At 35.2% G+C, this 26,101-nt stretch overlaps 1 protein-coding gene across 1 annotated transcript in view; it reads left to right on the top strand.

Moving 5' to 3' along the window:
• Positions 1-26,101, top strand: part of CFAP47 (cilia and flagella associated protein 47) — a gene marked incomplete at both ends in the record, with an annotated part of 263,453 nt that overhangs the window by 35,386 nt on the left and 201,966 nt on the right. The window contains 7 exon segments of the mRNA XM_079549119.1: positions 7,847-8,015; positions 11,169-11,269; positions 11,989-12,148; positions 14,856-15,048; positions 15,684-15,893; positions 20,694-20,794; positions 24,674-24,793. Coding sequence (XP_079405245.1) covers positions 7,847-8,015; positions 11,169-11,269; positions 11,989-12,148; positions 14,856-15,048; positions 15,684-15,893; positions 20,694-20,794; positions 24,674-24,793 — 1,054 coding nt within the window.

Raw genomic sequence — 26,101 nt, 5'->3', positions numbered from 1 at the left:
TCTCCAGGCTAAAACAAGCCCAGCTCCCTCAGCCTGTCTTCGTTGCGGAGGTGCTCCTGTCCTCTGATCATCTTTGTGGCTCTCCTCTGGACCCTCTCCAGCAGCTGTCTGTCTTGTACTGGGGGCTCCAGACCTGGACACAGTACTACAGATGGGGTCTTTCAAGAGCAGAGTAAAGAGGGACAATCACCTTCCTCTCCCCTGCTGGCCACTCCTCTTCTGATGGAGCCCAGGATACCATTTGCTTTCCCAGCTGCAAGAGCACACTGCTGGCTCGTGTTCAGTTTTTCATCCATCAGGACCTGCAGGGCTGCTCTCAAGGACCGCTCCTTCCAGTCTGTATGGATGCCTGGGATTCTCTGGCCCAAGTGCAAAACCTTGCACTTTGCTGCATTGAACCTCATTAGGTTCACCCAGGCCCACCTTTCAAGCCTTTTGAGTTCCCTCTGAATGGCATCCCTTCCTTCCACCTTGTTAACCACACCACTCAGCTTGGTTTCATCAGCAAACTTGCTGAGGGTGCACTCAATTCTGTTGTTGATGTCATTGATAAAGTTGTTAAAGAGCACCGGTCCCAAGACAGACCCCTGGGGGGACGCTGCTCGTTACTGGCCTCCACCTGGACATAGAGGGTGGTGATTAATGGTTCTGTCTGGAGCCTGTCAACCAGTTTCTTATCCATTGAGTGGTCCACCCATCAAATCCATATTCCTCCAATTTGGAGATAAGGATGTGGTGGGGGACCATGTAAAAGGCCTTGCTCAAGTCCAGGTTCATGATATTGGTTGCCTTTCCTATGTCCACTGATGCTGTCACTCCATCATAGAAGGCCACCAGATTAGTTAAACAGGACCTTCCCCTGGTGAAACCGTGGTAGTTGTCTCGGATCACGCATTCATTCTTCATGCGATCAAGTATGTTGTCCAGGAGGATCTGTTACATGATCTTCCCAGGCACAGAGGTGAGACTCACCGGCATGTAGTTCCCTGGGTCCTCCTTGCTCCCTTTCTTTTAAAGGGGAGTGATGTGACCCTTCCTGCAGTCATCTGGGGCCTCACCTGACAGCCACAACTTTTCAAATATGATGGGGAGCGGCTTAATATGATGGATTGTATTTCAGTTAGAGGGACCCCAAAGCCCACCCAACCCAACCCCTGCTGTAGACGGTGCTGCCCCCCCCCCCAGTTCAGGCTGCCCAGGGCCCCATCCAACCTGGCCTTGAGCGCCCCCAAGGATGGGGCACCACAGCTTCTCTGGGCAGCCCGGACCAGGGTCTCACTACACTGGAAGTGAAAAATTTCCCCCTGACATCTAACCTAAATCTCATCTCTTTTAGGTAAAAGCTTGGTCTCCCTCCTGCCTATAAGTTCCTTTTTAAGTACTGGAAGGCCTCAATGAGGCCTCCCTGTAGACTTCTCCAAGCTAAACAAGCCCAGCTCCCTTAACCTTTCTACATAGGAGTGGTGCTCCAGCCCTTTGATCATCTTTGTGGCCCTCTGGACCTGCTTCAATAGTTTTATTTCTCCAAAACTGTTTAACTTAAATGCCATGGCAGGGGGTTGGAATCTGGGTGGTCTTTCATGTCCCTCTTAAACCAAACCATTCTGTGATTCTATGACTTGCAATGTGTATTTCTAACCTCCAGTGTAGATGTAGTTAACTTTTTTTCCCCCTCCGCTTTCATCTTGGTAGATAAAAGTACATAATTATGTGTAAGGTCTAAAATTCAGCCGTATTGATATAAGCTGTAACCTGGAACTTGGCACTCTGTTTCTGCTTATTGCGTGGGATTTATCTGGTGATAGTCCTGCTGTACAAACTGATTCTTTATTCTTCACTGTACCAGAAAGTACTGCAGCAGAAAAGCCAATTATGTCCTTCCATGCTAGTGAAATACTAACTCTCTGAAATCCTAAATAAACCTTATCCCTCCAAACTATCAAAATCAGGACTCTGTGTCTCTTTTAGTACTTCATTTCCTACTGAATTATAATTGATCTTTATTGCTATTTTCTTTCCTAGTTTTAATCCATGCTAGTTAGGGTGATTTAATATGTTTTTTTTTTTCTTACGTTGCTGTAAATTTAAATGATTAGGCATGTAGAATATCTACTGTTTCAGAAGTCTTCTGAAATAATGTGATTTCATTTGTCATCTGAGCATCTCCAACTGTCATTTATGAATAGTGGTATGGTAATCTAACTGGAAACAAGGTTATATTAATTGCAGCCTGCATTATTTATGATATAAATTTTAGGGGGGAAGAAAAATTTTTCTTGCCCACAGCTTCTTTGGGCAGCCTGGGCAGGGTCTCTCTGCCCTCTCAGTGAAAAAAAATTTCTCCCTGACATCTCACTTAAATCTCATCTCCTAGATTAAAGCTCTTCCTCTTGTCCTGTCATTATCAGACCATGCAAAAAGACAGTCTCCCTCCTGCCTATAAGCTCCTTTTAAGTTCTGGAAGGTTTCAGTGGTGTCTTCCTGGATCCTTCTCTTCTCCAGGCTGAAGAAGCCTAACTCATCCTCTCTTTCTTCATGAGAGGTGCTTCAGCTCTTTGATCATCTTTGTGGTCCTTCCCTGAGCCTGTTCCTATTACTCCATGCAGACATACAGAAACTCTGAATAGCTCCCACAATTTGTATTAAAATGTAATAGGCACAGTTAAATGTGACATCAAAGGAAATTCCTAAAGAGGAGATATGTTGGCAAGTTTATAAAATAACATCAACAAATTTTGACATATCTCTCCCACTGTTCTAAGAAGTAGTGAAATTAAATTAAGTGTAGGAGCTGCTCAGGCAAGGCATGCTTCATTCTTGTTTCTCCAGCCTCTCAGAAAGTGTTAGGGGTGACAAAGCTCTCCATCTCACTAGAAAGAGTTTAACAGTGGGATTCATTTGCATTTGAACCTTATTCAAGAAGTAAGGTTTTTCTGTCTTTGACCCATATTCTGCAAACTAGATTTTGCTACCTATCTAGGTAACACTAAGGTGCCCTTTGTTTCTCTCTTCTGTACAAGACAAGTAGGCAGTGTGTGAGCACATTGAATATCTGCTCAGTGATGATTTTTGTTCCTGTGTTGTCATTGTGCTTTATGAGGCTGGGTAATACACCTGGTAGCAGCAGTATCATGCAAGTTCTAGTAAGGCAAAAAGGAAAAACAAGGTGTAGAGTGTGCTGCTTTAAAAAAAAAAAAAAAAATCTGCTGGAAAAAAGCAAATTCCAGCATCTTGGAAAAAAGGCAGATTACACAGCTGTGCAATAATGAGGCTCATGAGAGCTTTGATTGAGACAAAGGGAGAAAGTCTCAACTGTCAGAGCTTATTGCTTAGGCTTTGTACAGGGAAGTGGCAGGTGGTATTTGATTTATTTATTATTTGACATTGATAATAATGGAATTGTTTATTTTTAGTGAACAGAATTCTCAGATAAGAAATTCCATGGAAAACCAGATGTGAAACTGCAAAATACTCAGAGTATTTTTAATGCATTGTCTCTGTACTGTACTCTGTAGTTTAATTTTAATGTTTTAAATGGTGGATTTGAACACTTGTTGCATTATTCGTTGTGCTGCTTATAAGCGATAGCTAGGAAATTTAGGTTGCATTAAAATATGGGTATGTTTTAACAAAGGGCTAATGTTAAGTCTTAAAACTTGTGCATAGATTTTGTATTCAGCTACAGTGCATAAGCACTTGGTTCTTCAGTATCATTTTATTATATTGTTTGGTTTAAATTTTAGAGTAATTTTTTTTAATATAGTCACAATTCTGGAATCACTGCTGAAATCTATTTTGCTAGTGCTATAAATAAATTTTAAAATAATTCCTACACACAAAAAAAATTGGTGATTTCGAATGCTTCAAGATATTTGTACAGTGTGCTAATTATGTGATAAATACAATGATATTTTCTTTCACAGATGTTTTAAGTTAATGTTAAGTGATAGTTTACTGATTGACTGTGTGAAGTTGTACTGTAAGAGCAAGTCTTGTGATTTTAGGGAGATATGATCTATTCTTTGTGCTAAATAAAGTGTTTGATTCCTGGATTTGACAGCAACATTTTTGCTCAATCTTGTTCCCCCCTCAGTCTGATAATTCTGCTTAATTTTTTTTTGAATGCATTCGTTTTAAGTGCCTTTATATTCTCATGGCTTTTGGGGTAACACTTTCCTCTTTTGTTTATTTCAGTGTACTTTGTGTTTAGGCCTGAGGCCAGAAGGCACTCAGCTGTGTTCACTTTCCACTGTTTGGCTTAGAGCTGTCATCTACTCTGTGACCTAACCATGGCAATTTGAAAATCTCAAATGAATTTGGGTAGCTGAGCTTTCTTGATCAAAAAAGTTTTCTTAAAATTCTACAACATTTATTTAGCAATTTTTAAGAAAGAGATGTGTTTTTCTTGTAAATGACTACTAAATGAAATATTGCAGAAATATGTTTTATTTAAAGAATTGTTATCTTGTGTCGTGGCTTCCTACACGAGTGTATCTGTTGGAGGTGACCACATAACAAAAAACTGCTTTGTTGCATATGACTGTTCTTTTTAAAGCTTCTTTTGAAGTATTTGAATTGCTGAGGTTCCCACTTTGCAGATCAGGTCTCTTTTCCAATTAATGTGCATAATTACATTAAATCAGGACAGGAAAAATATTTCATATTATATTAATAACCCTGAGTGTTTGTGAAACAACTCGTACTAGGCTGCTTGCTTCTTATCCTTTCCTCCTCGTGTCCTCTGGTTTACAAAATTAAATGTAGGCTTCAGAAAAATATCTGAACAAATGAATAACTACGGAGAATTCGTGGACTGTAAGTCTAGTAATAATTTCAGATGTTTTGTTTGATTTTTTTTTTTAAAGAAATGTCATTAATTTTGTGCATTATGCAAAATAATAGAGAATTTTTCATTTTGAACTATTAGAGATTGAAAGTGAAAAATAAATCTGCTGTGAGAAGTAATGATTGTGGTTGCAAAGCATTAAGAAAAAAATTAACTTTCAATTCTGTTTCAGTAATGTTTATACATGTATATGATTATAATACAATTTCTGTACATAAATATGAGTCTTTTTATTTTGACTGCATGTTAATGTGCAGTTAATGAATGAAAGGTGTGTATGAATCAGGTACAAGTTATGTGACTTTTTTTTATATGACATATTTATATGTGACATATTTTTATATGATATAAAAAAATCCCTTTTGTTTGATATGAAAATCCACTTCTGTGAGCAGTCTTGGCTCTGTCTTTACACTGTTGAACTTCAGGGCAAATGTAGGTTTTCAGTGAACACGAGGATCTACGTGTAGTGAATCAAACTGTTGCTTTTGTTTGCCAGTACGAAGCAGGTAAAACTCTTGCTTCACAATAGCAGGAAAACACATTGGCCTGATGCTGGGAATGAAGAACAAATTTTGAAAAGCTGCTTTATAAGGATAGAGAGATTCCACCTCTTACTGGCCAACCTGAATGCACAAAACAGTAGTGCTATAGACACTGCTCTTTTGCATAATCAATTATGTCATAACATATGTTAAGCAGTGTAATCTTAGCAAGCAGGGGCTTGAAAAATTGTATAATTATATTTGTATGCCTGTCATACGTGATAAGAATGGAAAGGATTTTCTAGATAAATTGTTTATACTGCATTGCTTTGGCAGTAGTACTTGGAGTATTAGAATTGCCCACGTAGGATGTCCATGCTGGCCATGGGAAGCTGCCAGGCCTGGCTATAATCTTTAAACCTGAGATGTGTGCTGAGATATGCAGTCATCTTTTCTTTATGGTGAGCCCTACTGCTTGGGAGCCATTGATACATGCAGCAGATTGCATTTTACACTTTAGAAGATGAATGCTAGGTACGTGTGACCAATATAAAAAAATTATACAGCTTGAGGAGCGTGATAGAAGCTTCTGATGGGGTCTGGTCTGTAACTGTTAAACTCTCTAGCTTGACTAGAGAGTACTGGAAAATTTCCCTCTTATTGATTCACTTTGAAGTTGTTTCTTTCTTAAACATGTATTTTTACAGCTATGTTACTAATGCACCAGGTATTCACCTTTAATTTGTCAAACCTCACATATATTTTCAGAAAATAATTTAAATTATTTTTGATGGATTTCAAAGTCTTGATGTGCTTTTTATGCTTTTTATTTTCAACTGTGAGAAAAGATAGTTGTTTGTCTAAAGCTGTAAAGAGACACTGTTGTGAAGGACAACATATTTCAAACATGCTTTGAAGTGAAAGGAGTTTCTACCTCTGTGAGGAAAATATCCTTTTTAGCTTTTTTCCATTATTTGCATTTTATACTGATGTAATGTAGAATATTTTTTGTGGTGGTTTTTATGGCATTAAATATAGAAGCACGTTTAAATTCTATCAGGCTTTTTACTCAGTCTTTGCTAACAATACAATTCAGTATTAGTTACTAAAAAAATTTTATGTCATTTATCGTCTTAATTTTGCAAAGTGCAATTCTGTGTTATAAAATCTAATCATAAAATCTTTCAGATCTGAATCATCAGTGATAATATGAGTGCTGTGATCTTGCTAGAAAGAATTTTCCCCTCGCTGCACATAGTCATCTTACGAAATATACGTTCCATAACATTCAGCACATGTTGCTCACCAGGAGCTTGTAGATCTGTCTTACAAATGCTGCTGGAACTCCAAACATTATAAATGCTGTGTTCTTGATTCTCATTATCTAAGTTCTGTGTTGAATCTGTTGCAGGTGAATATTTGCCTCATTTTTTGTGGTAGGGCTTTTTTTTTTTTTTTTTTTTTTTTCCCCTGTCATTTTTATATTGTGCTCACTACAATATATACAAAAGTTAAGCACAATGCACTATTCCCTGCGGTATTTGGAAGCTCTTAAATGATTTATATCTCCTTTATATACCTGGCTTTGCTGCCTATTTTAAGCAGCACACAGACTTTATAGGCCAGAATCCTTTTTGAAGATTGCAGTGTCCTTCAAGGTGAAAACAGCTGTAGAATTTGAAGTATCCCAGTAGTGGCTTTACGGTAGAAGGTTTGGCTTTTCTTATGTTGCCTTTTTTATGGTTATCCTCTTTTTTTTTTTTTCTTTGTCTGGAGAGCATACTGTAAAGTTTGTCCTTGGAAAGACTGCACAAAAGACAAGAAATGCCTTCTTGAAAAGTGCACTATGAAATAAATTAGGCCTCTCAAGTGCATAAGCTGTGTGTGGATGTGGGGAGAAGGGAGGAAGGAGGGAACTTTCAGTGAAATTAACTACTCTCTTCAAATTCTATAAACCTCACTTATGAGGGGGATGTTACTGCTGCAATAAAACTGGGATCAAAACCAATGGAATTTGGAATCTTCAAAATCAGTGAGGTTCAATGATGGTGGTTTTAGTAGTGTCTGTTTTACTTATACTTCACTTGAATGTTTGAGTCCATGTTGCTTATGCTGAGTCTTTCTCTTCAACGTTTGAAAATCACTTTCTTAATTTACATAGTTTTGTTTCCCCCTCCTTGCTCATGGTTATGTCACAGTTCCAATCTTTATCTTTGCTCATATTGCGAAGGAGCACAGCATGGTGACTTACCAGAAGCCTTGTCTGCAGCTGTGCTGATAACCCTGATTCTTTTGAGCATACAATTTTTTTTCCTTGGTAGGGTGAATATGTCTTTTCACTGCATAGTTAAATGACTGATAACGAATGGTAATGAAAATCCTATTCCTGTGATCAACTTTAATGTTAATTTTGATAATTATGAAATATTAATAAGGAACAGTGATAGCGCTCAGATGGTTCAAGAAACACCAATTGCTTTGGGAAAGTGACCATGATGATATTTATGTCCTTTAGGTGGCGGCGTATAACTTCATTCTTCCAGTTAACACTCGTTGGTATGACCTTCCATTGCTACAGCAACACAGTGCATCTGCAACTTCTGTTGGATCTGTAAAGCATGTCATTGCTCCACAGCCACGGAGAGCGACTGTGGCTATTCCAATCTGTAGAGTTAAAGCAATTGGTAGGTAAACTAGGAACCTAAAGAAAGTGATAGCTGCTTACATTTGTGGTGATATTTTTGCTTGTGTTCCAATTACAGAGAATTACCATTTAACTGCACCCTCCTCCTCCTTAAAAAAAAACAAAACAAAACAAAACAGAAAATGAGAATGGAAGGCTGAAAATTAAATTACTGAATAGTTTGTAAATTTCTTGGAAATGTGAAAATTTTTTAAATGTAAATTTGTATTTTTAAATATATATAAACTTCTTTCTGTGCATATGTAAATCCTATCACATATGCTATGAAATGTTTTTGTTTTTTTTTTTTTCTATGGGTGTTTTCCTATATCGGTTTTCCAATTCTTTGATTTAAATAAAAACAGAAAACTAAAAAAAAAATCAAAATTCAGTTTTGTTCTTACTCCAGTTAATATCTCTGCTCCTTAATGTATAAATCTCAGCATTGACAGCAGTTCATCTGTGTAGAAAACTGGTGTATCATTCATGATCCTTTTCCAGTCTCCACCTGTGAAAACCATGAGCTCTAGCTATATTTAAAATCCTTTTAAAATGCCTCTATGCCTCTGGTCCCATCTGAGATAACGACTTAGTCTTTTTGCTTCTGTTTGCTTCCATATGAGGAACTGTACTCTTCTGGCCTTTCAGAATTTGTGAATATCCAAGTTTACAGGCAGTTTGTCTGCAATAAGATATAAGTATCTTAAACAATTCTTCTCTGCTTTTGTTAAAACAGTTTCTGTTTTTGGTTACTCTCCTATCTGATTCAATCAAATATATAAACCTCCATATGGTGGTTACTTGAATTCATCAGGTTTTCTCAACTCAATTTTTAATATGTATTTACTCTCTATTTGAGAATGAGACTTAAGTGTTGAATATCTTACTGAAATGTTATTCGTATGTTTACAAAATCTTAGGAGCACTGAAGGGGGTACCTGGCTGAAAAAAATGTATAATGTGGGCTACAAGCAGCTCCTATTTATTTTTGTCTTTAATTGAAGATTTCAGAGGAAGTCTTCCTTATGCAAAATTTAAGTCTTAAAGTGATCTCAAGAAGGTCTCTCACATTTCTTTGGAATCATTTAAGATGTGAGGGAGGTAAATTCATATTAAATGTTTCCATGTATATTTAGTTTAAGAACAAACAGAATAAATATGCATATTAGTATGAGGTTAGTACAGATTGTTTCCCTAAAAAATTGTGAATCTAAGTAAATAACTGCTACTGTAGAAGTGGTTTATGAATTCAGAAGAAAAAACCCTTCAATTTTCCTTTTTTACTGAATTTATAAATCTTATAGTAAGTTTAATATTCTGCCAAATAGAGCAGGTGTAGAATTGAATAAAAGATTTTTCTTCAAACTAGCTACACTGGTAGCTAACAAGAAGCAATCATATTAAAATGAATCTATGATGCTTTCAGTACTTTATAATTGGCTATAATTTCTATTTAAATTTGAGTATTGGAATTACATTCTTATGGGATGTTATGGGGAACTATGAAGAGATAGTCTAGATAAATATGTTGTTTACTCATTATTTCATATAATTATACAGCTATAGGCAACTAGTCAGATTATTTGTACCACTGAAAGCAAATTGATAATTACTACATTCTGAAAATTCAAAATTTGTCTGTTCTTGATTAATCCTTTCAGATCACTTTACAAATTGCACATGGATAAGAAGATATTGCAAGTTCGAACTTGTCATATGGCAATATACCTAATTCTTTCTACTTTGTGTTGTGGCACATTTATTTTTCTTTCCTATAATTTTTTTTCCTCTGACAGATTTTTTGATTGCTTAGAATTCAGACTGCCCACAACTGTGCAGTTGGTATTTCAATCTGTACCTTATATCCTATGTTTGTACTCAGAATTGTTCGCCCAGAGAAAAGAATCATTATGATCTCAGAGAATTCAACTCAGTCCTTTAACTTGAGTGTAATAAATGTTTTCAATCAATTGTAAACCTTCCACACCTTCCTTTTTAAAGAAGTAAAAAATAAAAATGTAAAAGCAAGGTTTTTAGAGTGCTTCTTTGACTGGGATGTTGCTAATCTCTTAAGGACTTTCCTTAGAGACTGATTATTGACGTGTAAGAAAACACTGAATATGCAAAAAAGCAGAACAGAGAACTCAGCATCTGAGTAGATAAATACAATTCCTACCTCATTCAGACAAAAAGGAAGGGTGTGTATTATCCATGTGAAGACAGTATGTGTGCTGTCTTTTAAAAATTGATCAGAGTTGCAGTTTCTTCATGGAGTTTCTCATATCTGCCCTTTTGGCTCTGGCTAGTCCTTCATTCTCGCTGTTTTCCTTGCACAGAACGATATCTACAAAGAGTGGGGACTCTATGACTGACACAGTCACACATTATTTGGTGAAAGCATTATTCAAATGATGAGGTTCCTGCTCTAAAAGCATATTAATTTGCTGAGGTTCCCAGCTTATTAAGCAAATATGGCAGTAAACCGAATACTCCTAGAACATCCATCCTAGTTTTTTTTCTAAATCTTCACTGTGGACTTCACACTGTGCCATGTTTTCTTTATTTTGGCTATATGGTATTAAGAGGAATGCTGTTGTCCTTAAAGTCTTTTCTAATGAATACTGTCACAACTATATTTTATAACTACTAAAATAATATAGAGTCTGGAAGTAAAATTAGTGGATTTGGATGTGAATATAGAATTATATGAAAGTCATATTCTGCAATTTTTATTAAGAAAACGAATGAATATAACTAAAGTAAACACCTGAAGATATGCAAAGGTCTCCTTTTAATGACTGTTGCTTTTGATCTCTCAAGTATGCTTGTGAATATAGTCTGAATGTCCTTGAATTCATCTGCAACAGGAAGATCCGCATGACACTGTGTATAGCATCCTTACACAAAGGAGAGATGCTATACATGTAGTAGGTGTAAAATTATAATCATTTGAATGTGACTGAAGGGTCACGTTAAGTCAGAAACTTACCTTAGTGATTTTTATAATGCGGGAGCAATAAAATAAACCATAGCTTTACAAAAGGGGGGAGAAACAATTCTATTAAATATGTTCAGAAACAGTTATTTTATGAAGGCATTTTGGGGATCTATTTGTGAAAACAATACTGTATAACATTTTTAATTTTTTCAACAGTACTTCAGTCACCACTGGAGTTCTCCTCAACGGAACTTATATTTACACGACATTCAAGTGGTACGCATTCGAATATTCCTGATGAAAGTCTGGATTCTCAGGTATGTAAACAGAAGTGTTACTGCCTGTGTCTTTTAATTACTTTAAAAATGAATTGGAAATTGTTGTATTTTGGATCTTAAAACTTACTCATGGTCTAAACATAATAATTTATGTATTTTAAATATTTTCTAGTTGTTGCTTTGTTCAGGTTTTGAATTCATGTTTTTCTTTGATCACTACAAAATTTCTAGAGCTCAGAGTTGGGCTTCTCCTGGCTTTCTGATGTATGAGAAAGCATAGGCACTGTGAGAGAGAGCAGTTCTGTGATAAAGGAGTGGATTATTTTGTTGTTGTTCACACTGTTTTCTTACTGGATCGGAAAAAAATTGTTTTTGGAAGCTTTTTTTTTTAACTTTTTGTAATTTAAATATTTGAAGACCTGGAAGTCTTTATGTCACGAATCATCTGTTCTTGCTGTTCTTTATTTGTACTGTCAAAAACTCATTTATATTTCACTAAGCAATGTTTTGATCTGTTTATCTCACATAATTCTTTTTGTTTTCCCAGTTATAGAGGGCAGTGGCAAACAACTGGAAATCTTTTAGTCTGTGCTGATATGCATACTCATTTCCTCACCTTATAGTAAACTGGGTTCTTAATTTATTTCTAGTGCTTTCTTGCTTTCAATGTGATCTGATTGCGAAATAATTGAAATATTGTGGTGCTTGCTGCTTTTCCATTTTTCATCATGCTCTTCTTTCTCTGTAAATATTTACAGAAACTTGACCTGAAGAATATCTCAAAGCAACAGTTGACGTGGAAGTTGAATTGTGACGACGCAGGCAAAAATGTAGAAGGCAGTGTATTTAAATTTAGTCAGCAGACAGGATTTCTTGATCCGGGACAAAAAATCAGTATTGATGTGTTCTTCTGCTCTTGTAAGTAATCTTGTTAGTTCTTCTACAGATATTTTGAACAGTTTTGTCATTTTTATAGATTTGTTTAAATCAGATTTTATGGTGAATGTTGACTAGCACTTCTTTTGATGATCTTTGAGTTAATGTGAGTAAAGGGCTTGTTGAAGGTCTGAGAAAATAACTTAATAGAAAACATTGGATCTACTTTGCATGTAGAACACATCAAAGGCTGGGATACCTGACTTGTTCTCAGTATACTGCTAACGTACACTTGGGTAAACTTTAAATGCTGAAGTTTTCCAAGAATACTTAGAGCATATGCGATTCCTTAATTTTTATTTTTTCTTTTTAAATAGGCAGAACTTAAGCAAGAATAGAAATTTCCTTCCTCAAAAAGATGTAAAATCAGTTAGGTATATTATTTTCCGAGTAGTTTGCTCAGGCAAGCAGACGCCAAGTTAAAAGCATAAGATAGATTTCTAAAAAAGCTTGGGAGCATGTAGGAAGGTGGCAATCGACAACATATACCAGAAGAGAAATTGCAGAACATGAATATTAGAATTCCACATTATACCCAGTCAAGTGTTTTGCATAGAGAGTAATTTAACACTGTACTTGAATTGCTGAAGCCTCTCACAGAACTCAGAGTGGTATTAACAGTTTTAAGTGCCTACTGGTGGCCCCAGCATTATTGAAAAGAAGGAAGGTTTTCTTGTTGGTTGCGTATGATATATTTAATGTTGCTCTGCATGCGTATTGTGAATATGCAAGGGCAGTATTTATTGCATACGTTATTTGGAGTTGTTTGCTGCACTTCAGGAAGTTTCCCACTATTTTATATATATATATATATATATATATATATATATATATATATATATATATATATAAAAGATTATATTTAGAAGAATATATAAAGATTATATTTTATCTTCTTGATAGCTTTTGTTTTCAGTTTATGGTTGGGCTGTTATTTTTGCCTCCTGAAATGGAGAAGTATATGTATTACGTATAATGATTTTTGCAGAACTAATTAAAAGATGGTGTACTTTAAAGGAGGAAACAAATCATTCGTATAATGGTTGTGCAAGTTACATGTTTATGTTGTGAGAATGTATTAAGATTGAAGCAAAAACCAACATAAAATACAATATTTTAAATTACTGAATCAATTATATGTGTAAATGCAAACAATTATATACAGAATGAACACTCGTAAATAACTATCATTTGAAATCATTTCTATTTTCACTGTTTTTACTCTTTCTTTTATTTACAGAAAATCATAAATAATTGTAAAAGTCAGTTGCTCTTAATTTGATCTTCAAAATGTCTTCCCATGATCTGTAGCCCTCTTGTAATATATCTTAATTGAAATTAATTACTCTTCTAGTAGAAAACTAGGTAGAACAAAACCCATACTATAGAAACAATTAATGAAGAGCTTGTAATCAACTTCATAGGTATGCAGGGTAAGGTCTTACTATACGGGGAAGAACAAGCCTTAAAAAGAATCTTGATTATGCTTTGAAGCAATTTCTTAAAATGTTCCACAATAGAATATATATAGAATAACAATTCATAATTATTAAATGAACATGATTCACTGCCTCTGGAAGATGGGTTGATTATGTAATAGGTATAGTGAACATTACAACCACCATCTTCTAGAGTTTTTCCTACCGAAGTAAGAGCTTATATGACTGACTTTTAACAGTTCCTGCACTTTTTTTCTTAGGGCTTATCTTTTAGCTTTTAACTAACTCTACCTTCTTGGTTTTCAAGTCTGTATAATAGTGTACACAAATTTTTCACTGGCATCCATTTATTTTGAAGGTATATATATGTAATATGCTGGACTTTTGGATAATTGATGCCATAACTAAACTGGAAATATTTAAGTGGGTTACGAGGGTGCAAAGTGAGTAACATCTGATACAAACTTGAGGAGCAGAAAATAATTTGAAGAAAATAATTATCTGTAAAGTTAGTTGAACTAATGACAGAAGTACTGGTTACATATATATTGTTTTAAGTAACACGTGCTTGTCCAGACATATTACATACAAAATTACTTGTTTTGCTATCACTTTCCTTCTTAAATGTTAAGTGAGGATGTTTCCATGCTCATTAATCTGCTAACACCGGGGAGTTGAAGGAAAATCTGTTTCTCTAAAAAATGAAAAGTTTCAACTGTTTGGGTTGTCTTAGAAAATGTCGTAAGGATTTGTTTCTAAACTCAAGAGGTATTCATCAGTTGGTGAAAATAGTTTTCTTTTGCTAATTTTTCAGCAGGTGGGAATAACTGAAAATTTGGAAAATGGCTCTTTCTTCTTTGGAGTAACAGTTTGATAGTCTAACAGTTGGTAAAGGCAGTGCTTTGCTTTACGTTATCAATAAAAGAAAGTATGCTTTTGCCATCTAATAGAAAGGTGTCTTGCAGCAGTTAGCAGGATCACGAGAAGAGATGTAACACAAGGAAAAATTTTAATGGAGAATAATTAAGAATTTCAAAAATTTGTGATAAGTTCTTGGATTTGTGGTTTTCTAAAGCAATTATTCTAAAATTACTTAACAAATACATCTTCTGATATAACGCTTGCTGTTTGTTAAACTACGTTTCGATTAAGAAATAGAACTGGTGACTGTTTTTTAAAGTTCTTACTGTAACTCTTTTAGTTGTTGAATTTATAGTAAAAAGTATATTTTTAAAAAACTTTTTTAACAGCTTGTCCTGGGACATATACATCTGAAATGTCAGTGTGTGTAAATGATAATCCATCACATTACAAAGTAACATTGTCTGGTACTGTCAAGTCATCAAAAATACATTTTGATCCTCCCTTCCTTATGCTGATGCCTGTTCCTCTGGATGTGAAAACTGAAACGGCCATCAAAATTATTCCTCAAGATTATTTAAGGTAAAAATATCAAAATAAGTTCATTACAAAATTCGAGTGATTCTTGTTTTCAATTCTCTCCTGAAATAGTGAACTCATTTTTCTTTGTGAAGTAAAATGAAGTTACTTGATGATTGCATCTGAAAGAATTCCAGATTGGTCTGGACTGACTTGCATTGTCATTTCAGAACTAGAACCTAAAATTACATAACCAGGGAAAGGATCGTGATTTATCTTGACAAATTTCCACTTTATACTGCTGTTGTAAAAAAAAAAAAAACAAAAAACAAACAAACAAAAAAAACACCAAAAACTTGCATGAGTATTAATGTGATAATGTAATCTAATATATAAATGTGAAAGATTTAGGTTTAGGAAACCTCTGAAAAAGGAAGTAACATTTAAGTCTTTTAGCAATGAGTAGAAATTGCTCTTTGTTTGGATGTTGAATTATTGTGGTTAATCCTAAAATGCTGAGGTACATGTGTGCAGAACAAATCTAAGAGAAATTGGTTTTACTTGATGTGTATGTCCAAACTGAAGTTATTCTTTATTTAATTGTAAAAAGCAGTTTCATAGATGTATGAATCTGTGAATCAAATTCATTACTCTCATCCTCTGTACACAATTGCCATTGCTATTTATTTTTAACACAGGAAAACACGAATTCAGGTTGAACTTCCAGAGCTTGAACTTGAAGATGGTGACAGGATTTCCCCTTTTTCTATACGATTCCCAAAAGGACAAGATATTGTTCTTTCATCAGATGGCACAAATATGGAACTAATTTGTCATATCAGCTTCAAATCATCTACTCCAGTGTCATTTTTAGGGAATATATTCTTCACTGATAAAGATGAAAACAGGTAATATGTGCAATTTAAATTCACTTGGGGTATGGTCAAAACTGTCAGAAGAGGATATAAAACAGGAATTGTAATACAAGTTGGTTGGCTAAAGGCATGCAAGAATTCTGGGAAAAAAAAAAACAAAAAACAACAACAACAAACTTAAAAATAGATTTTTTTTTTTTTTTTTTTTTTCTCAATTGTTTTTCAATTCCTAAACACAAATTCAGCTTTGGTCCCTAAACTAAGATTTATCTAAGTTGCCATGTTAAGGTCTTGTTTTATTTATACCTTTACTGGTAATTCTTCTGTTTTCTAAGATTTCTTTGGAGGCACATGCTTTTGATTCAACAAATCCTGATGATTTCTATTTCAAATTAGTCTACTTCTTGTAAAATGCCTTATTAAAATGTTGCAGGCATTCTATGCTGGATTTCAGTGTGGTATAAGATTTTGGCTTGAGGCAAACTAGAATGTCTGAAAATTATTATTATTATTTTAAGCAATGAAATGTTTATGACAGTGTAGAGTCTTTTTTCTGGTTTTATCCTAGTTATATCAGGAGAAGATGTTGATGTTTATCATGTATTTGCAAATCTTTACATATTAGAAGAATTGCTCAATTTTCAATCCTATCAAAAGCTTCAGACATTCCCATTGTATCTAAGAATTCAACAAGAGACAGGTCTGAATAACTTAGCAGGCCTTTAAGTGATTTTAGTTGTTTTAAAGACAAATAAAGTAGAACTGTTTAGAGGTACTCACCAAGTAAAGATGGTGATACAAGGGCAACTGCATTACAAATTGGAATTAAATTTTGCTGGAAAGTAGCAAATGAGCTGTAATTTGTTATCCTTCCATCTCTGTTCTTCCTTGGTCTTCTGCTCTCCATGTGTCTTTCTTTTTTCATTTCTCTTTCTTTATATTCTAGCTGAGTTGTTTTCTGATCACTAGTTCTGCCTGACAAAATATGGGAAACTGGTTGATGTCATCTCCCTCAGTGCTAGATAAATCAGTCTTCTGTGCTTGGTTAGAGTAGGCCCTATCAGAGCAAAGGACAAGTGAAACATGCTTTATGTTTTACTTACTTTTTTTTTTTTTTTTTTTTTTTTAAGTTTTCCAGAGTTATGTGGGAATATAAGTTCTATATTTAAAAAATACTTAAGAATTTATGTGGTCTAATTCTCTTTAAAACACTTGTGGTTCTAACCCAGGTGAATATATAGAACTCTTCTTTTTTTACTTTAGTTCTGTTAACAACTGTATTTTTCCACAGTTGGGATCTATTTAGTGATGAGGACAGATAGAGGCATGAAATTCATACATATTAGATTGATTTTTATAAGTAGTGATCTGTCTTTTAAGCAACTTTAATGGCGAAAAACTATCCAGGTCTCCTCTTCCTCTGGTAAATGGAGATGAAATACAGTATTGTGTGTTCAGTATTTGTCTATTTAGTTCATCTCTTTCCTTTGTGGGTTGAATAAGTGTATGTGTATGAAGGAGAGTGTGATGGAAAAGCTGTTCCTGCAGTTTCTGTTTTCAATAAAGGGAGAAATATCTCACACTCCAGAATAGAACATGCTTTTTTAAAGCATAATAATACATTTTATTTTGTTTTGAAGTAAGGGCTGCGCACACTTGAGTTGTAGCTGATCATATTGGAATAGTCCTTCAGATTTCTGTGTGCAGATCATCAGGCAAGAAACCCTTATTCTTTTTATTTAGTTGTTAGATTTAATCATTGTATAGGATGTGATTCATAACTGTGTGCTAAAGCTTGAAGTAATTATGAGGAAAGGATAATCTGGGCATATGATGAGATCTGAAATACAGCTGCTGACGAGACAACATTTAATTAAAATAACTTTCTATGGGGTGCACTAGCAGCTTCTTACATCTTATTATAGACAAATAATCCTTTCTGCTCTGTGTAATAAGATCTTTTCCATATTTGTCTTTAAAATTAAATAAAGGAGACCATCCTCAATTTAAATGCAAACTTTACAAGTTTTTCAAAAAGAGGTGCAAAATAAAAGTCATCATAGTAACATTAAAAGGAATCCATGTCTTTTAAGATAAAAAAAAATTATGGTCAGGAATGGCAAATTATCTTTAAAATGCTGTATTCTTTTAATTTTTTTTTTTTTTTTTTTAAGACAGTACTAACAGTGTTGGTTTGCTGACAGATATTTGATTTCCTGTCAGTGAGCTGAATGTTGGTATGGGCTTTAGGAACAGCCGATGTAAACAGAAATGAATGAAATAACACACTATGAAAAACAATGTGTGCTGTTAGTGCGGTAATATTATTCCTGTTGGCTTTTGGAAGGAATTATTTTTATCTCAACCAGAAAGAATTCTTCTATTGGAAAAGTCTAAGTAGGGCACCTGATTCTCTAACCTGAAACATATACTTCTGATTCTTTAAAACTGTTAATATGTTGTGTGCATTGAAATTCCACTCTAATCTGCACTTGCAATCTGTTTTTTTTTTTTTTAACCTTCTTTCTTCTCCCTCCTTGCTGTTCATGAGAGATGTATGGAATGTGTCTGAAATTACGTGTAATTTCACACACACAAAAAATGTGTTGGAAATACTACTTCCCTGGGGCAGTGGTCAGGCAGTGGAATGGGCTGCCCAGGGAGGTGATGGTGTCACTGACCCTGGAGGTGTTCAAGGAACGTTTGGACATTGTGTTGAGGGACATGGTTTAGTGGGAGCTATTGGTGATCGGTGGATGGTTGGACTGGGTGATCCTGTGGGTCTTTTCCAACCTTGGTGATTGTGTGATTCTGTGAACCTCAAACCTGACTCAGCTAACTGTGTAGGCCTTTGAGCGGTTAGTTTCAAAATGCGTGACTAATGAATCTGAACTACTCTGTTAACTAAAGTCTTTTAAGAAGATATAATTTTGAGGCCTTCTCAAGCTTTAAAAAATGGAACAATGGAAGTAAGACATGACCCATATAAGATGAAACTGGTCTTGATTAGGTTCCTGGGTCCTTTGATAGGCCATGATATTTTACAGCATCAGTTGCTGAAGACATTGATTTTTCAGATATTCTCCCTTTGTATTTCCATTTTCAAAGCAATAAAATTATATTTTTAATTATTTGAAGAAATGCTAAACTACATCATTTTATGTTCTTTGTTACAGGATGGAGTTGAAATGTTTACCTATTTTGGTAAAATATATCCTGTCTTTAACTACATGGATAAGGACGCTACTTTATATTTTACACTGTTTTGCTTTTCTAAATCCAGGCTTAAAATTTCAGTTGATTTGCATAGTTCATATTAAATCCATGTAAATAATAGCACTTTTTTTCCTGTAAATCAGAGTGGGCACTGGCTTAAGGGATAGATACTGTTGAATTTGGCAGCACATTGACATTGTGTTTGCCTTTGACACAGCAATTATGTTTTATGGGAAAAATAATTCTCTATAGCTGTAAAAGGAAACAGATAAAAAATATATTTCTCCTGTAGGCAAGTAATTTACTGTGTGCATAGATTACATTAAATGGATAATAAGAAAATGCATTAATGTTTATTTAATGACTGTCTTACATGAGAATTTGCAGTTAATTTCAATTACTGCTTTAAATCTCTATTCTTTTTTTTTTTTTTCCTCCAAAGCAGTGTAAATGACATTTCATTTCACAAGGCTGATACAAAAAAGATAACAAAATACGGAAGTCTTGACCAAGTATAAAGGAAATGGAAGAAATGTTTAGTTACGACTATTATTTCCTTCAACTTGAAAAATCTAAATTAAAAAAAGCCTTTGAAAGTGATTTAACACCAACACACAACTAAAATACTACCATGCCCTACTTTCACTCCCTCAAAAGAACAGGGGGAGAAAATATCATGGGGAAGGGAAGAGGGAAAGGAGCAGTAATAAATAAAAGCAAACCAAAAGTACCTTCCTCCCATTGATGTTCTTCCTCATCCATCTTGAGAGGCACAGGGAATGGAGATGGATGTGTGGGATGGGGAATGGGGGCTGTGCTCAGTCCATAACGGTTTGTCTGTGCTGTCCTCCCTGGTCACTCTCTGCCCCTGCCCCACGTGGGTCCCTGCCACACTGTCACTCTTCCTGAGCCATTTCCACATGGGCTTCCCAGAGTCTGCAGCTTGCCCAGCACTTCTGCAGGGAGACAGCCTGCTCCTTCATGGGCCTCTCCTGGGCCCATAGGTCACCCACCCTTCATGTGGTGGGTAGATGCATTGCTGTGATCATTGTTGACAAAAATGGGCAGCTGGGGCATCTCATGCTATTTCTGATTTTGTTCATGGTTGGAATTTCAGGAAGACATAATATGATTGATCTTAGCCTCTAAAAAAATGTAATGAGACTGAGGTATGATCATTAAAAGGTAGCCAGTTACTAAATCCTTCCAGTTCTTTTCTTGTCCCAGGTCTCAGTGTTTCATGAAAGAAAACATTGTCACCTTCTTTGGGAAATGTGCCTAAACTTTACCTTAGCATTCTCTTTTTAGTAGGCTTATAGCTATCGGCTGTATTTAACTGCTTTTCAGAGACAGAGTTCATTTATTTCACAAATTCTTTTTTAACTCTTGAAGTTTTGGATTAGTGATATACTCATGCTCCATAGTAAATAAAATCTGATGTGGAGATATGCTACCCTTCCTGTTTCAGCATGTGCAACCTCATCCACATACTTAGTTACTAAACCAGGATAGAGAAGAAAAGAAGTGGGTCTGAATATTTCCTGTCTTCTTGTGTTGACATATTTTGATTGGCATGGCTAAGTAGAAAACTGTTACTTTGTGTTTTGTTTTGAACAGGTTTTCACTTCAGGTTGCTGCAACAGCAGAGAATTGCCTTCTTACTGTACACTCGTATTTGGCTTTGTGTTGCTCTGAACAGCAAATTTCTTTGATAAGCAGTAAGTAGTCAGCATTCTGCCTCTTCATATTGTATTATGTCGGGAGCATCTCCATTATTGTTATCAGTGCTTTCAGTGTGATAGCAGGCATGCTATCCTTAGGATAGTTTTTTGCCTCATTAATTACATAACGATGCTGCAATTAAGTATTTAAAACAGATTAATAGCTTCTTTTTTGTTGTTGAAAAGAGATAAACCCATATAGATGAGTAGATAATGTTTATTGAAAAATATTAAACATCACAAGATCTTAAAGTATTGTGAAGTTTTTAAAATATAACAGCCCAAACGACAGACACCAAATTAGCATGATTTATATTATATTGATAGAATGTGGTTATCTCTAGGCCAACAGCTAGATATTTTTTGAAGAAAGCAAAGGAGAAGAAAGCTACGTGATGTGGCAAGATGCAGTCATTAATTGACTTTTGGGAATGGTTTTCAGTATTTTTAATTACCATCCTAGAAGACTGGAGAGCATAGCAGTATTTTAAGACCTATTAAAATTCATCATCACAGACTAGAAATCTGTAATGTGTCTCTCTGGCTGCCTGTGTCTGTCTCTGCCTGCCCCACCAATTCTCAGTCTCTCTCTTTCCTGTCTCAGTGTTCTGCAGTTTCTTTGTGTGTATCTGTGTTTATCGGAAGAGATTAGGAACATAGATCAGAAGGGACCTTTGGCAGTCATCTAGTCCAACCTCCTGCTAAAGGGAGTTTAACTATGGGGTAAAGTATATTTTCTCCAGTTGCTATCTGGTATATTTTGATGAAACAGACAAGTTTTTTGGGTAAGCAGATCATTCCTTAGAGTAGATTTCACTTTGAAGACTGGTTTCTAAGATTGCTTTGACTTAAAATATGTGTTTCTCAGACTACCTGAGAGAAAAGAGTTGGTGCTTATGAAGCTGAAAAAGAGATTAGCAAGGAGGTGCAATTATTTTTTTCATATACAGATGGTAGTTAATGTATCATGGGTGGATCATGTTACAAATTAGTGAAGATGAGAAAGTGGAAAAAAGTGTTGTCTATTGTAAATATTTATTTATTTTGTGGCTAATTGATCATTTTTCTTGAGTTGGTTTTTGGAGAGACTTTGTAACTTTCCCTTGAGGGTTAAGCCAAAGAGTTGAGGCCATTAAAACTGAATATTTCTGTTCTTTATTGATTCCTTATTTGTTTACAGTGTCATTTTATGGGCTTTGAAAATACTTGTGGTTAAATTCCTTGGGTCTATCTTACGCCTTTGTACAGATTATTTTGGTGTGAAATGCTGTTTAATGTTTAATGTGACTGAACCATATCCATACAGTATAGTGCCTTTGAAACCGATTCAATAAGCCTTTACTTTTGCATATCTAACGACACCTCTTCTGTTTTTTGCCCCTATACCTGTGAATAACCATGCCAGCAATCAAAAATTTAAAAAATAAAATAAAATAAAAATGCAAAGTTTTTTCTTCTCTTTTGGATGTGTGTATGTCATTAGAAATCACACTGGGTTACTCTTTTGCTTTGGAATCTGATATCAGAGGTAGCTAGCAGAAAGCCCTTTGATCCTATGGTAGGATGTTAGATCAGTTTGCAGCGTAACCTACGTGGATCTAGCATTAATATTTGTAAATCCTGGTGAGGTTTATGTATGTGTATTCAGAGTGGGTGATCCAGTAGAGCTCTTCTGCGAAGTGATGAATGCATGAATATAGTAATACAGGGTTAAACCATGAAACTTGTGCTGTACCAATGGCCATCTATTACTGCATTTTCTCATTATAAACCACTCTGCAGTGTAAAATGTTCTGCATTCATCTTTCTGGTAGATAAAAATATATATTAATGCATTTGCTCTAGCTTATATACTGGTGGCACACCCTACCTTGAAACCTACCTCTGTGTCCTGTTTTATGTCATGTAGTTCTAACATGTATTTTTTTCAAGAGTAGGCAAGTGAGGTTTGTTTTTCACTCTGAATATTTCCTGTGCTGCTATTTATAAATCTTTTTACTTCCTTGTTTAATATCTGTTATGTGAAGGAAGAGTTTTATTTATGTATGAAAAGAGAATACTTAAAAAAATGATAGGAAGACAGGGGGTTTTGGCCTTCAAAAGTTGAGAAAAGAAGGAAAAAAAAAAAGATGGGATTAATTTTTGAGAATGAAATTGAACAGACTTGTGATCTCAGGATAAATTTTTTCATGGATACATGGAAATTACCGATTAGGAAGTGCAGTTCCTCATGCCTGTGCTTACACAAAGGTTCCACTGAGGAAGTTATTTTTCTTTACGTGGTCATTTTTTAAAATGAAAAGCAGAATCAGCAAAATCTTGTCTTACATATATTCATATTTATTCTAAAGAGAAAGCCATTTGTTTTGAACATTTTGATTTTTTTAATTGGTATTTAAGATGAGAGAACTTGAAAAATTACTCAGGTTCTTGGATGTGTGTTCAAAAAAATTATGTCGTGAAGCATGTCTTATTTAAGGGCTGCTTTGAAAGTAATGCCTCCTGTTTGATTATGTTGGCCCATGACATCAGAAGCAGCTGTTGGTGGTATGGCAGTGGAGGCTGAACCTTCCTGCCAACATTCTGTTATGCTTTATTGCTATGTGACAGACGGCAGCCGAGGGGCAGTCTGACACACTGGCATCTGACATGGAAGTGCGTATGAAGCGAATCTGGGACATTGAATCTTTCCAAATGGAAAAAATGGCACCCACAGACATTCACCAACCCTTGCTGAATGCTTAAGGAGACCAAACAGTGAATGTGAGCACAGTGAGGCAGTGGGCGGTACATTTCAGCACTGGATGACTACATTTCAGCAGTTCTGGATGACTGTGCATTTTTTTATGAGGGTGGATTGCAGACTCGTGTTCACCAGTGGTGTAAATGAATAGCTAATGGTGGTGACTATTTCGAAAAATAGTTCTTTGCAGCTGTGACTTTTCTCTATCAATTAGTGTTATTGTGCTCTTTGTATCTGTTGTCTTTTCCATGGAAATAAGTAGGAGGCATTACTTTCAGAGCAAGCTGCATATACCGTTAAATAGAAGCATTGTTTTTTGGATGTTTAAACTATTAAATTGCTACATTTCATACTTCCTAATAATCCAGTATTTAAATCTTCCTGTACCTTAATGCATCAAAATTAGTTATTTGTAGAATATCTGTACCAGCTATAGTTGTCAGTATATGTTAAAGCTTTGCACTGCCATGTCTCCTCAGGCAGTAGTATACTAGGATTTCAATTTTGTAATCAGAGTCTAGATTAGTATTCCAAACAGCACCAATCAAAACTGTCAAGAGACATATTTGTGGGTCAGACTTTAACTGTGCTTATTACATAGACTATAAATGTTTCTGAAATATTGCAGCGTACTAAGGCCAGTTAGTCACCCAGCACATCCTCTTGGAGTTTCATGTCATTTTTTTTTTCCTTTGAGATTTTCATTAGATCTGCATTACTAGCTAAATTTAAAAGTCAAAGTTTCTGGAAAGTTGCTTGAATCATGAAGAAACGCCTAGGAGACGATGCTCATTACCTAGCTTTTTTTCTACCTGCGGATGTAAACCCCTTAAGAATATTTGGTTCATGATTCAGAATTCTTGAACTAGCATTGATCTGATCGTTGCTTTATAGCAAGTATGCAGACCCAGCTTATACATGATACGGTTAATGGAAAAAAATATGCACATAATGGTTTTTGTTCCAAGTCTAATGAACAAAATGAGATTTTCATCATGAGTCAAGTGAGAGGTTATTTGGTTTAATTAGAGCATAAAATAAGGAAAAGTATAAAAGCAGATATCTATTTATAAACGGTTAGAGTGCTGACAGTAGTGTTATACTCAACTGCTGCTTGTAATCTTGCTGTATAGATAAAGACTGCAGTAGTGGGGAAGTTGTTCTGCATCCATTTTATTCTCCGCAATCACTTTCCCGTAGTAGATCCTCAAGTTCCTCTGGTCCAACTGCTGAAGCATATGATTCCTGGTCAGGTATGGTACAGCTGCACATTTTAAACTCTTTGACCTCTTGAAACTACTTTTCAGTTTATTATTGTTTACTACTTTAGATAAATACATTTCACATTTGTATCCCATGCTAAAAAATGCTTCTTCATGTTTGATCAGTGAATACTGGAGAGGCTTTTCTCTCCTGTGAAACCGTAGCAAACCTGGTCTAGGTTTTATCAGCAGAAAACACTCTCCTGACTTTTAACAGATTCAGTGGAAGGGAAAGTATTTAAAAACAAACATTCAAGGAATACAGTGGGCTCACTTGCAATAAAATGTCCATGGAGGAGCCATCAGAAAAGTCACAGAACAGAACTAAGGGATTAGCTGCTAAGGAAGGCACATTTCTGTAGTCATGAACTAACTAACTATGGAGAAGTCAAGCTGGACTTCAGTGCTTCCACTGTATTTATGAAGTAGTGTATAAAACCAAACATTATCACTAGAACTTGGTTAAGGTGCTCCTCCATATGAATTAAGGTTAACAGCTCTTTTGTAAAGCTTCAAGAGACTAATGTCTGAGGCTGTTCATGCCTCTTTCACTTACTAGTTTTCTGGATAGGAAGTTAGAACAGCTGAAGTTACTGCTGCTGTTTCGTTATTGGTAGGATTCCACCGCTTTTGCAGATCACAAATGTGTGATCACAAATGTGTCTAACCAAGACAAGTTAGTTAGATGTATTAAAAATTAACTCTATCAACATGATTCATTTGTAATGGAATGATGTAAGATGTGTTCAAAAGAAAACAGATTCAGATATGAAAAGGCAATAATCTCTGGCAAGGGGTCAGTGACGAGATAAGAGAATAACCTCATCAGGCAGCCAAACTGATCAAACATCTGTCTGCTTGATCATCTTATTAAGGACTTGACTCTCTGCTCTTGCTTCCATTGCAGTATTGTTTTTTTTTCCTTCCATAAATCCTAAACAAATATTTATTTAAATGTGCAAGGTATTAACTAGATTACTTTTGCATCATTTAGTGACACAACAAAACTGCTATGGTAGTGTTGATTTCGTCTCTAAAGATATATTTTTATCTGAGCTATTTGTGCTAGATTGTATTGTTACCTTTTATGCAATAATATTTTTGTACCAAAACCCAGTAATAATATGCAATTTAAGCTTTAACCAAATCAAGATGGAAGAGAGAGAATACCTAGCAAGGGAGAAAAGTCTGAAGACTTCCTTTACTGGTCAGGGAGTAAGCTTAATTGTACCTACACAATCCCTGATAAACTGTTTGAACACAACTCAATTCCTGAGCCATTCTCTGTGGTTGGGGTGA

This window comes from Tetrao urogallus (assembly GCF_951394365.1).
Source record: "Tetrao urogallus genome assembly, chromosome: 1".
NCBI lineage: Eukaryota > Metazoa > Chordata > Aves > Galliformes > Phasianidae > Tetrao > Tetrao urogallus.
The sequence above is the reverse complement of the archived record's forward strand: the minus strand, read 5'-3'. Positions and strand labels throughout refer to the sequence as shown.